This window comes from Salmo salar, chromosome 22 (genome assembly GCF_965601325.2).
Source record: "Salmo salar chromosome 22, fSalSal1, whole genome shotgun sequence".
In the NCBI taxonomy this organism is placed as follows: domain Eukaryota; kingdom Metazoa; phylum Chordata; class Actinopteri; order Salmoniformes; family Salmonidae; genus Salmo; species Salmo salar.
In genome coordinates this window covers 36,484,814-36,499,191 of record NC_138312.1, presented here as the reverse complement: position 1 = coordinate 36,499,191, position 14,378 = coordinate 36,484,814, and the positions used below count along the sequence as shown (strand labels likewise).

The 14,378-nt window shown below is 41.8% G+C and overlaps 1 protein-coding gene across 1 annotated transcript; it reads right to left on the bottom strand.

Moving 5' to 3' along the window:
* Positions 1–1,538: 1,538 nt before the first annotated feature.
* npepl1 (aminopeptidase like 1) lies at positions 1,539–14,011 on the bottom strand. Its single transcript, NM_001140205.1, is given in 12 exon segments — positions 1,539–2,406; positions 2,824–2,934; positions 3,141–3,317; positions 4,335–4,458; positions 4,691–4,791; positions 4,942–5,019; positions 5,286–5,428; positions 7,033–7,114; positions 7,360–7,449; positions 12,096–12,266; positions 12,759–12,944; positions 13,859–14,011. Coding segments are annotated over 12 exon segments (1,578 nt in total). The 5' UTR covers positions 14,009–14,011; the 3' UTR covers positions 1,539–2,241.
* Between the last annotated feature and the right edge of the window lie 367 nt (positions 14,012–14,378).

Sequence of the window (14,378 nt, the reverse complement as noted above, 5' to 3'; positions counted from 1 at the left end):
TCACTATGTTGTCCTCCTTCAAGCTGAGCGTACAAAGAGGAGTTTTGGAAAATTCTTGAGTCATGAGTTGTACCTTTCCAGGGTGCAACAATGTTGGAAAACTGCAAATTGGGAGTGTACATGTAACCGATGTGAAATGGCTAGCTAGTTAGCGGTGGTGCGCACTAATAGCATTTCAATCGGTGACGTCACTCGCTCTGAAACCTTGAAGTAGTTGTTCCCCTTGCTCTGTAAGGGCCGCGGCTTTTGTGAAGCGATGGGTAACGATGCTTCGTGGGTGGCTGTTGTTGATGTGTGCAGAGGGTCCCTGGTTCGAGCCCAGGGCAAGGAGAGGGATGGAAGCTATACTGTTACATACACACACACTTTGCACATATGAGAACCAGTTTTTACAATTCCTGTACTCCTCAGCATATGCTGTAGTAGAGGGATACTTAATGGGAATATGACGTCCATCTATACAGCCAATGACTCCAGGCAAGTTCCCATATTCATAAAACTCTACCTTGTAGTTGGCGTGGGCTGCAGGGAACTTGATGCGATTGTCTTTCAGTTCACATATAGCAGTGCAGACTGGACTAATCTGCATGCTGTCAGTTCACTTACGCCACACAAATCTCCTGTTTCACAATGAAGGTTTCAGATGCCAAAAACCTCAGTATTTGTAGGGAAGGAGGAATGGGCCTTCCCCTAAGAGAGTCAGATGAAAGCCTTGGGTCAAGCAAACAAATGATCTCCGCTGCATTTACTTTGTACATACAGAAACGGTCATGGAAAATTGATTTAATCTAAATCATTCAGTGGGTTGTTCCTGTCGATAACCGCCCTTCTGTCTGTTCTTGGTGGTACTCTTCGATCATTGAAAGTCCAGGTAATCCATTTCCCTCCATTGCCAAGGCCAACCTGGGGGCCACTATCCATTAATCTGAAATTGAACCTGCTACTAGCCTTCTGGAAATCAGACTCTTTCAATCTAAACTAGGGCATGTCTGAGAAATGCCATTTCATTCAAGTGAGTTTAAGAAGTGCAAATTTAATCTAAGATTAGGTTTAATCGGCCCACGAAACCACCCAATATGTTGGGGTCTAACTACATGGTCTGTAAACTGATTTGATGTGTGCATAAATGTGAGAAGTAAGCCTATGCGACCAGGAGTTGAATGCAAATACCCAGGAGACAGCAGCCTTACCTTAGCTCCAGGGATAGCTCAGTGCCATAGTTGGCCAATCCAAGCAGATTAGTGTTGGTTCAAAGTGGTAACCCAAATTAAATATATACAAAAATAAAACTACTGAGGAAAGCATAAACTATAGGTTAACTAACAAAAACTGGCAGGCCAAGAAGCCTCTGGTCACAGAATGCCAATCATCTGGATTACTCACACCTGTCGATTTATCCAGGCTTCCTGGCAAAGAGCCCTTGACCCAGTTGGTGCTGCCACCTGGGGGATGGAGTGTGGTGGAAGTGTATCTTGGTAATATGTTGCCTGGCTGCTAACACTGAACTACCCCCCATATCACAAGACCTGCATCAATAGTTTATGGTTTGCTTGCTACTTATACATTTATTTCACATTTGTTACAGGCAAGTTTATCAACATTTTATTTTATGCAGTTATCATTTTACAAGGAACAAGATAAAGCAGATAAGATTATTCAAATTCTTTATTCCAAAAGATCTACCTTTATTATTCACAAGTTATTCCCAATGTCCATAAAGACAAGTTTGGCAACACTGCATAAGCTATGGCCGCAAACCAAAATATGTGTTCGCCTAGCGAATTTACTCAAGACACACATTGAAAAAGGAAACAATCACTTAGCACACATACCTCATTCAGTTACTTTAACAGTCAATTTCAGACTGTATTTTGATTTCATTACAGCTATGGAGAATTTTCAGAAATTGTGATAATGCTCTTGTAATTTATTCAAGGACAGCAAAACCTTTATTTCTACAACATGCTATAAACATTTGCATATTCATAATTCCTCCCAATTCTGTGTGTGACAAAGAATCAAAGACAGTCAATTAAATACAACACAAACAAATCTGAGAGAAATTCTAGCCACCTGCTCTTTTTCCCCCACATTGTATTCACTGCATAGTGAAGAAGTAGACTAAGAATTGACGATTGGAAATGCTTTCTAGGTGAACAGTGCCTGTCAGTGTAAAGAGGGGAGGTGTGTGGGTCTGGAGTTGGTGAGGCAGAGTCGTCCAGAGGTGGCTGCTTAGAGGTTTTACACCAGTCTCCGCCTTTTGCTGTCGCGCGCCACCGGGTCCCCAGACGCAGCATTCATTCTGGCCGCCCCCAGAGGAGACACCTGGTTGAGCATGGGGTCATCGGAAGCCTGGCCGAACAGAGCCATGAGCAGAGCCACGCCGAAGCCGGTAGCACGCTCCCCCTGCAGAGAGGAAGGAAGAGAAAGACAGAACAGGTTACACCATGACTCAAATCTATTTTTGTTCCCAGCCCCCCTCCATTAGCGCTTTCACATTTGTTTTTTCACTGATCTGCAAGCACTAGATAGATAAGGTATACAGAGGATGATCCTTTTGTTCCCCATTTCTTTGAGCTGGGCTGAAGCAGGTTAAAGCACACTTTTTCTAAAGAGACTTGTTTATTTGAGTCTGTCAAGATATGGGAGTGGCTGAAATGGCTTTAATAGATTGTCTATACTTCCAAAAGATTTAATAAAAAAGGGGTTTCCTGGACACATTAAGCCTAATCATGAACTAAAAAGCATTTTCAGTGGGGATTCTAGGCTTAAATCAGTGTCCAGGAAAACACCCCCACTAAACCCAAATATCCAGTCACTCACAGCATGGACGGGGGAGGCTATGTCCACATGGACCCAGACCCCAGGCCAGTCGAAACCCAGGTGAGAGCCGATGAAGAGGCCGGCACAGGAGCTCGTAGCATTCTCCCGGTCCTTTCACACACACAGAAAAGGGATACATTTACATTTTAGTCATTTAGCAGAAAATATATAATAGGGTGAAGGAAAATTAACAACAATCATGATAGGCTGTAGAAGCATTAACTCCTTGTACGGAGCTACTTGATTGTACTCCGATCCAGAATTAGGACCTGGTAGACTGGGCATACAGCAGAGAGAAGAGTAGTTGTGCCACTCACAGCCACAGAGTTCTTCATGTCTGCCACGGCTGAGGTGAACTCACTGAAGTGCAGCTCTGGGCAGTAGACCAGTGGGTGAGCCAGGTCTCCGCTGCTGCGGCCTGCACTCACACATGCCATCTCCCACTGCTCACTGTTGGTCATCACAGCACAATGGTACTTCCCTGTGGAGATCCCCTAGGAAAGAGACAAATGAAACCATTGTTTGAAACATATACTTATGTAGTAATTTGTTATACAGGAACTATGGTAATGAACTAAAGTGAAAGGTGGTAATAAGAATTTCAATGATGTGTGTATTGAGTACAAATTCACCGAACGCTTATGATGGTCAGCAACGAAAACCAGCTTTGTTTTTGTGCATCAGACCTCTAACATTTCACAAGATAACTACTTCACTGGGTAGCCAAACTAATACTGTGTGGTGCATGTGACTTTCAGAATGAGCTCATCAGTGCATCATGAGGGTTACCACATGATGTGGCTTTATCAGTCAGCACAAGCTGTGTTTTGAGTTAGAACAACTGTTATAAGGAAATATTTAGGCCTAATGATTTTGTTTGACACAAACACACCATCCACTTGTGTGAGACAACCTTGATACGTTGTTTTGAGTTCCTCAGAAATGTGGCGAGTTTTAGCTGTAGCCCACAAATTTCAGTTAGGGCGAAGATCAGCAAAATGAAAAAACTTTCAGGGTACTGGGTATAATTAAGTCTGTCACGAGCCCTGTTGACCCTTGCACATGTTCATTTCAGCCTATATATGGCTCTGACCAAAGTGCAGTGACTGTTAAACAGCCCTGACCGGCTTTTATGAGGGTTTCAACAATGTACATGGTGGTGCGACTACCTTGTGCTAACATTTGTTACCTATAAACTATTATTCGCCATTAGTCAGCATCTCCACACAAACACATTTTTCTGGGTGTGCGCCAACTCATGTTTTTTTATCTAACATTTATTACCTAACCACTACTTCTGAAAATAATGTTCCGACCAAATATTATAGAAATACAAATATATCAAATGCCTAGAGGCTTAAATCTATTCTATAAGGGCAAAACTATATCCATTGCTTGAAGCACAATGACAATACGTGATTAAAGAACTGTGGGGCACCAAAGTAATGTAGGTGTGTGTTGTTGCCAAAGATGCAGTGCTGTGGCCCTAGAAGAGCCTGCCAGTCACACACCTGTGCCCCTGTCAGGGTGGCCATATCCAGGATGATGTCAGCAGAGAGGTCCTTGCTGGCATACACCACACCATCAGACAGCACCAGCCTGCCCTCGGCATCAGTGTTGTTGATCTCCACGGTCCTTCATCAGAAAGGCAGCAAAAAGAGAACAGAAAAGACTTCATACCACATACTAAGCCAGCATCGTAATAATGGATCCTTGGTCAAATATCAGCCAATTGTGTCTTTCCCACACAAAGCCCATCAGAAGGAAAAACCCTACTTTCCTCCATCAGGTTGCCATTGTATTAGCCTGTTTCCCATTACTTTGCCTAACTGGTTTAAATTAATCCAACATTTAGGAGGGTACTCACTTTCCAGAGTAGAGTGTGTGGATGTCATCTGGCCGTGTTGCAGCGGGTCCGACTGCATTCTCTGCCAGGCAGAATACGGCATGGAGATTGTCTTTGAAGCCCTGAAAAAAAGACATGCATTTCAAAAAAGGTCTGCACACAACTTTTCAAACGCTCAATACAATCCCATAGCGTGTCTCCAAACATGACCTTATGTTGCAAAATAAGAGGTTGATTTGAAAGATTATCCAGGTGTAGTAGGTAGATCTCACCTGTTTGACAGTAGCTTTGAAAGCTCCTAAAATGGCTGCTGCCCCACCACAGTCTCTCTTCATCCCAGGCATGTTGGTCTTGATGTGGGGGGAAAAAAGCACATGCATCCTTTACAACATTGTAACTGAATACTTATTTAGCGGGCTACTGTTAAATATCCATTTAATTATACAAAAGACAGAATGATCACATCAAGGACCTGTTCCAAATGGCACCCCATTCCCTTTATAGTACACCACTTTAGACAAGGGCCCGTAGGGTTCTGTTCAAAAGTACTGCACTATAGGGAACATGGTGCTATTTGGGATGCAGCCCAACTGACAAGCCTCATGCTCGCCTTTACCTTTCCCTTGATGCTGAGGCCTCCAGTGTCGTAAACGATTCCCTTGCCCACCCATGCAATAGTCTGGGTGGCACCATCTGGTTTGTGACTCAGGACTGCCAGAGCAGGGGGGTTCACCGCTGCCTTGCCCACTCCATAGATCCCTGAGGGCCCAAACAGTCCAAAGTGATTGAGTTGATAACCACAAACTAAAATTGAGTTACCAGGGAAAAACAACCATGAGTGTATCTGCATCACATGACAACAAACTAAAATACAAGCTTTAGTCCAATGTGGGAAAACTAATTTGACATTACTTTTGGCCTAAATATTTTGGGTCCCATTAATTAGCTAGTTTTACTGAAAAAGTAATACATCAGAATAGAAACATTGCACATTCAAAGACAAAAGGAGAGGAGGACTAACCCCCCAAAAACTCCAAAAGGGAAGTGGAAGAAAGCGTGTGGTCATCATACATATGATTAAAACAAATAAAACATATATATTTTTTAAAGTGCAGCCAGTTTGAAAATACCTTTTTCTAAACTGGCCCACACAGTTTGTGTGATGGGAAGCAAAGCACCAAACAGATTTGAGTCCCAATTAGAGTATGAGAGCAGAGTTGCTTTGGCGTACCAAATTCTTTCTAACCGTTCCGCTAAAAAACGCTCCTCACTCACAGGATAAACTGACACTCCAAATTCGCTCCATTCCTTAAAAATCATCATTTAACCAACACCCATCTATTTTTGTGACTACTTGGTTTTGAGGTATTGAAACCAAACCATATGATTTTTATATAAAGTATTTTAATAAACATGAAAAGGCGACTAAAAGCATTCACAATTTCAAATAGGCTAGATGTCACATTAAACTGCATATAAACACTTTAAATAGGTCAGGAACCAGATGGGTAGCCTAAATGAATTATTTAGGCTATATTATTAGCCTATTATTTCAAGGCTATAGCCTACAAATAAATAAATTGTGAAGCATTTGCGAGTGTCGACACACTAGGCTGACAGGAACATTAAGCGCTCAGCATTTAAACATTTTGTTGTATTAAGTCATTAGTCTATAAATTGTGCATAAAGGCTGTGACTTAATTATAATTCAAATCTAATTAATTATTAGTGCCTTTGAATTCACTTTTAGAAACACGAGTTTGGCCAGAGTGTGGCTTCAGGCTCATGTGATGGTGCCTGCAGAGCAGGCCAGCAGCAGAGAATACCCCCACTGGGGATGCTAAACACCCTTCGGGCCACTCTTGCCAGGGAGGCAGGGAGGCAGTGTTGTTTTTCTTTTTTTCTATAGGTAGGTCTGACATTTTTGATAACCCTATCAAAACAGAAAGCTCCTTTAAAGAGGTAATATGTCAGGCCTATTGTGCCAAAATCAATGATAGCCTATTGTATAGACATTAGAATGAAAATTAAGAGATCAGATTTTTTGTTTATAAATACTTTTCTACAATGACAGTTAGCTACCCACCTCATTCCTTTCTTTTAGCATGTGCACGTAGTAGACCATCATGCTTTCGGGATACGGGTCTTTTCAGATTCCACGATGACTAGTTGTGGACACTACAACACACTCCCTCTCTTGCTCTTGGCCCTCCTCAGCTTTGTAAGTCACCTTGATTCTGCACCGGTGTGTTTTATCAGTTCATTAAAATATTTAGCAAACTCACATAATCTGGTCCCAAAACATAGAAGCATAACAGATCAGCATAACACTTAGCCAAGACCCTCCTGTCCTGATACACTACCTCCAAATCCTTTCTGCTTCAGTTCCTCTCCTCGAATGATAACAGGAGAAATGCCCAGTTCAGTCCCCACTGCCTTTATCTCCTGAAGACAAAAAGGCATACGCAGTCAAAAAAAAAAAATTGTTTAATTAAGTTGTTTTAAGTCACTGTCAATCGTCCATTACTTGGGTGCTATTGCTTTATGATGGTAGCATCCCAAATGGCACCCTAAACCCTATATAGTGCACTACTTTGAGCAAAGCCCATAGGGCTAAAAAGCAGTGCCCTATGTAGGGAATAGGGTGCCATTTGGGACGCAGTCGATAACTACATTAGGATATCACTTGCCTCCAAGAAGTGATCCGTATTCATCTCATTGCACGGTGTGTCCACAATCCGTGCTGCCAGTCTCACTCCATCAGCAGCATTGGCAAGACACTGGCAAGAGCCAAAGCATAAATTACTTTATATCATTTAGCAGACGCTCTTATCCAGAGAGACTTACAACCATGCAAACATGTACTCTAGATTTACATTTATGCATGTACAGTGCAGACCACTGTTAGGTTACAGCCTCATTAGAAAATAAATCCCCCCCTCAATCTACACACAATACCCCATAATGGCAAAGCGAAAACAGGTTCAGAATTTTTTGCAAATAAATTACAAATAAAACATCACATCTACATAAGTACTCAGACTCTTTACTCAGTACTTTGTAATTGCTGCCAAAGGTGCTTCAACAGCCTCAAGTCTTCTTGGGTATGACGCTACAAGCTTAGCACACCTGTATTTGGGGAGTTAACCCCATTCTTCTCTGAAGATCCTCTCAAGCCCTGTCAGGTTTGATGGGAGCGTTGTTGCACAGCTATATTCAGGTCTCTCCAGAGATGTTCGATCAGGTTCAAGTCCGGCTCTGGCTGGGCCACTCAAGGACATTCAGAGACTTGTCCCGAAGCCACTCCTGCGTTGTCTTGGCTGTGTGCTTAGGGTCCTTGTCCTGTTGGAAAGTGAACCTATACCCCAGTCTGAGGTCCTGAGCGCTCTGGAGCAGGTTTTCATCAAGGATCTCTGTTTACTTTGCTCCGTTCATCTTTCCCTCAAACCTGACGAATCTCCCAGTCCCTGCCGCTGAAAAACATCCCCACAGCACAATGCTGCCACCACCATACTTTACCATAGGGATGGTGCCAGGTTTCCTCCAGACGTGACGCTTGGCATTCAGGCCAAAGTGTTCAATCTTGATTATCAGACCAGAGAATCTTGTTTCTCATGGTCTGAGACTCCTTTAGGTGCTTTTTGGAAAACTCCAAGCGGGCTGTCATGTGCCTTTTACTGAGGAGTGGCTTCTGTCTGGCCACTCTACCATAAAGGCCTGCTTGGTGGAGTGCTGCAGAGATGGGAGAACCTTCCAGAAGGACAACCATCTCCAGAGGAACTCTGGTGCTCTGTCATAGTGACCACCCTCGGTCACCTCCCTGACCAAGCCCTTTCCCCTCGATTGCTCAGTTTGGCCGGGTGGCCAGCTCAAGGAAGAGTTTTAGAGGTCCCAAACTTGTTCCATTTAAGAAAGTAGGCCACTGTGTTCATGGGGACCTTCAATGCTGCAGACATTTTTTGGTAACCTTCCCCAGATCTGTGCCACAACACAATCCTGTCTTGGAGCTCTACGGACAATTCCTTCAACCCCATGGCTTGTTTTTTGCTCTGACTTGCACTGTCAACTGTAGGACCTTATATAGACAGGTGTGTGCCTTTCCAAATCATGTCCAATCAATAGAATTTACCACAGGTGCACTCCAAGTTAATGATTAATGGAAAGAGGACGCACCTGAGCTCAATTTCAAGTCTCATATCAAAAGGGTCTGCACACTTAAATAAGGTATCTGTTTTTTATTTTTAAGAAATTTGCAAAAATGTCTAAAAACCTGTTTTTGCATCATCATTATGGGGTAACGTGTGTAGACTGATGAAAAACATGTATTTAATCAATTTTAGAATAAGGGAAGGGGTCTGAATACTTTCCGAAACACACTGTACATACCACCACAGCCAGAATTTGCGGTCGACCAATTAATCGGAATGGCCGATTAATTAGGGCCTATTTCAAGTTTTCATAACAATTGGTAATCGGCATTTTTGGACGCCGATTATGACCGATTACATTGCAATCCATGAGGCGACTGCGTGGCAGGCTGACCACCTGTTACACGAGTGCGGGCAGCAAGGAGCCATGGTAAGTGGCTAGCTAGCATTAACCTTATCTTATAAAAAACAATCAATCAATCTTCACATAATCACTAGTTGACTACACATGGTTGATGATATTACTAGATTAACTAGCTTGTCCTGCGTTGCATATAATCAATGCGGTGCCTGAAATTGTCACTTCTCTTGCGTTCAGCGTAAGCAGTCAGGGTATATGCAGCAATTTGGGCCGCCTGGCTTGTTGCGAATTAATTTGCCAGAATTGTACATAATTATGACATAACATTGAAGGTTGTGCAATGTAACAGGAATATTTAGACTTACGGTTGCCACCCGTTCGATAAAATATGGAACGGTTCCGTATTTCACTTAAAGAATAAAAGTTTTGTTTTCGAAATGATAGTTTGCGTATTTGACCATATTAATGACCCAAGGCTCGTATTTCTGTGTGCTTATTATATTATAATTAAGTCTATGATTTGATAGAGCAGTCTGACTGAGCGGTGGTAGGCAGCAGCAGGCTCGTAAGCATTCATTCAAACCGCACTTTCCTCTGTTTGCCAGCAGATTTTCGCAATACTTGAAGCACAGAGCTGTTTATCAATTCCCGAGATTAGGCTGGCAATACTATAGTGCCTATAAGAACATCTAATAGTCAAAGGTCTATGAAATACAAATGGTATAGAGAGAAATAGTCCTATAATAACTACAACCTAAAACTTCTTACCTGGGAATATTGAAGACTCATGTTAAAAGAAACCACCAGCTTTCATATGTTCTCATGTTCTGAACAAGGAACTTAAACGTTAGCTTTTTTTTACATGGCACATATTGCACTTTTACCTTCTTCTCCAACACTGTTTTTGCATTATTTAAGCCAAATTGAGCACGTTTCATTATTTATTTGAGACTAAATAGATTTTATTTATGTATTATTTTAAGTTAAAATAAGAGTGTTCATTCAGTATTGTTGTAATTGTCATTTTATATACATCCGATTAAATCGGTATTGGCTTTTTTTGGTCCTCCAATAATCGGTATCGGTGTTGGAAAATCATAATCGGTCTTCCTCTAGTCATAATAACACATGGGACATTTGTTCAGAAAATGCAAGGTGTGTAACCGTTTGCTAAACCTACATTTCAGGTATGTATTGCAGTTTTGGGGTCATGGTTCGGTACAGGAGGAAGATTAAATGCCAATTAGGCTTGGGCAGTATCCATACCGTCATTCCTTCATACTGACCTTGTGCCATACCGGGATATTCAGAAACAACCGTCAATGTTTTCAAATCCCCACTGATAGCATTGCTAACCTTCGGTTTCCAGAGTAACAAGTACATTTAAAACCCCATAGAGAAAGCTAACTAAATGCTAACGAGCGCATTGCAAACATTTTGTACAGTTTATGAGCTAAACAAGTAACTAAAAAAACACTACTCACAGTTTGCTGCAAGCACAAAACAAATATTAGCTAGCGAGGCTCTTGGTCCATGAGGAGATTCCCTGTTGTTACCAAGAAAATGCTTGATTTGGGAAGACGCTAACCACTTAGCTAGATGGCTAACTAGCTACTAAATTTGCAAACCAAATGCAAAACTGCAGAGCATGTAGCACATTTTAGACAGTTAACATTTGTATCTAACAGGCAAACATTACGTTTTGAATTCCATACTGTAACTAGATCTGGCTTCATTAATAAGGTGACAGCTGAAATGAAGAAAGCACTGTTATTTATCTCCTAACATATTGCACAAGTTCACTGCAGGTATTTACAAATATGCATATTTATTAAAAGTTTGTTTATTTTTTGGCTTTTTCCAAATACCTGGTATATGGTATACCGCCTAATCCTAATGCCAATAGTTACTGTAGTTCATTTTTGTTTTAGCAAAATATGCTAAACTAACCCAGGAATAGGTCATGAAACAATGTGAGGCCCTATAAAATTGTTTTTTGAGCATTGTTAGTGTCAGCTATACATAGGAATCTGCATTTGTGTAGAGGTTAAGTTAGGTTACTCGGGCCAACACACATCAACTGCGTGTTGGCCATTTGCGGTTATACACGAGTGCCAGTGAAAAGTTACTTTAGGATATGACAATGGCATTAATGCATGCTAAATAGTTAACCAGCCAAACTTCAACATATGTTTTTAATTTTCTATCTAGTTATTCTCTCTCGGCAGATAATGCACACACCATGACTTTTACAGAATTGTCATTGCTGACAAAACAATAGCTATAACTGGGCAAATACCTCGATAGCAATGAATACCAACAAACACAGCTCAATTTGATCTCAAAAAACAATCTTGTGACTGCATGAGTGAAAGACCGCTCGTGCCTGTCAACGCAGGCCTACAATAATTAAACTCCGATGTGCACTACAGAGATTGGGATGAGCAAAACATTGCATCCGGAGGACACTGATTCAATTCTGATCGGAGTAGCGTAATTGTTTGATAGTTATTTTTTAAATCTATAAATCGGCTTGGCCCCAAAAAATTTTTTACTTGCCGCGGACAAATCTTAATGTCGAGCACTGTAGTGGTTTTAATGGAATAACCTACAATGTTTTTTCAGCTCAGATTTACTCAAGAGGCATAGCCTATAGGCCAGGTGGTTTTTATAAATATTTCTTTATGTATTCATTCAGGTTCACAGTGCGGACCAAACAGAGTTCCCGTACCAAACGGTTCGGTAGGAATACTTGTGCATTTTCTAGGGGTGTAACAGTACATCATAAAAGCACTCTATATAGATCTTGGAGTCAGTTTGGTCAGTCATTTACAAAACCAGTGGTTGGCAGCAACAACAGTGGCTGATGTAGGTCCACAATGGCTCTGGCAATGACTAGTATAGAAGTTAAAGGTACCTGCAGTATAGTGAGGTCCAGTGGTCCATTGTCTTGGCCCACAGTGATGAACTCCACAGTGACTTCTTTCTTCTCGGTCCTGCGGGAGGAGGCAGAACGACGGGAGAATATGGGGAAAGCCCGGGCGATGGCACAGGCTGAGGCAAACACATCAGACCGCTCACACACCACCTGGACAGACAGGAACAAACATACTTTCACAGTCTGATAACAAATCTGTAATAACAGTCAACCTAAAATGCAGTGTGTCAATCACAAAGCATGCAATTTGGCATATTGCCTAAAAAGTCAAATCAAAAGAAGACAGCATAGGCCTACTTTAACTATGCAACCACATGTAGGCCTAACCTATATTTGTTTGAGACTTCGGACAGCTGTAGGGGCCCATCTATGGCTTAACGGTCACATTATCACTAAAGATCGAATAATAAATGTCTGGTGTCTGACACATCACGGCAGATAAGGTCAGCATCACCTTAAACTCCACGGGCATGTTTCCCACCACAGATTATGCCTAGTCCTGGACTAAAAACTATTCTCAATGGACAACTTCCAATGAAAGTGCATTTAAATCCAGGACTAGGCTTAATGTGTTTGGGAAACCGGCCCAGGTCGGTATAGCTCCGAATTAGTCTTTAATCCCAGTGCAGTGAACTGACTGACCAGGATGCAGCGGCTTGTCCCTCCAGGCAGGCAGGTACGGACCAGACGGGAAAGGAAGTGGGCAGAGGAAGGGCTGTTGTGTCTGCTAACCCGTGAGGGCAGGGCTGCCACAGCTGCATGGCTCAAGTACAGAGGGCAGCTGTCAGTAGGGTTAGGGTTCAGAGCAGTGAGAGCCGCCTGCCAGACCTGGATAAAAAAATTAATACGTTTTCACTTTGTTAGCAAATTATTGTCACTGTCAGTGCTATATTATGATGATCACATAAGCGCTGGCACCGATTCTGAATGGCACTGAATACAGTAAGACTTGTGAAAGCATATGACATAAGTTGTCTGACAATGTGGTAAATTGTTAAACAATTTAACTGCAAGTTGCACACACTCTGCTGTCAAACAGTGATAAGATCTTAGCAAAGCATAAAACCAAATAGTGATCAAAGGCTGCGTTTACACAGGCAGCCAAATTCTAATCTTTTTCCCCAATTAATGGCAAAAGATCTGATTGGTCAAAAGACTAATAGTGGCAAAAGATCAGAATTGGTCTGACTCCACATGCAGCTGGCTGAACCAAACATCAAGTAGTCACGAGGAGCAATAGCTAGGTTAGTCGGGCACATGCAACTTGAAACATGATAATTTAACTAGCTAATCCAGTAAAACTGACTTTCCTACAGGCTGGCTTCTTCAAGTAAAATAGGGGGGGGGGGACGTAAATTAGAATGTCTTGAAATTAAGAATTAAAGGACAATAAAATATTGTCAGGGAACAAGTAGCGAGTCAATGTGGTTGGCGAATGGAGATGGCATGTTAAAAGCTAAGCTAGCATGACTTGATTTATGATAGCTAATTTAGCTAGCAAACATTTAGCTAACTTTGTTAGCATTGTCAGATTCAATCCAAGGAACTATGCAAGGCCCATTGAACTATTTCACAGAATACCAAGAGTAAAATTAAGCATTTTTTATATTTAATATTTAACTAGTTAGCTAACTAGAACATTTTTATTGACACTATCTAGCTTGCAAAGTCAGCGCCAGTTGACAAGTGAGTGCTTGCCAGGGAGCTCTAGCACGAGCAGCCCTGACTTTTTATTAACTCACCTTTTCGCTGACAGCTGGCTGCAATTTCCCCTTGACCTGGGTCCAGTTTGTTTGCGCCAAGTTATTCAGTTGACCGACAATGAGGACCGGGCGATTTTGGGGCTCCGAATCTCCAGCAGAAGCCTTGAACTCGAGCACCACGTTCGCCATCTTTGGACAAACGGATGGATAGATGCCCTTTGCACTTTATCGCACATCCTGATTTTCATAGAGCTGTGTCACTGCTGAGGTTGAATGGGACGTCAGCACTAGCACAGATCTTGAATAGAAGGGATGTTTTTAAAACAGTAAGTTTTGTTAATTTTCCCTGTAAAATCAAAGTGGAAAAGACTCAATGGAAAGACTATCCAATCCTACTTATGCATAATGTTTTCTTGGTAAGCAGCTATAACTCAAACTGCCGATACGAACCAATGCAATGCACGTGTATTACTATTTCTTTCGCTAATATCCACAATCGTAAAACAAAACAAAAAACATAAGAATAACATGAGCCATAATATACCATTGGGACGAAGGT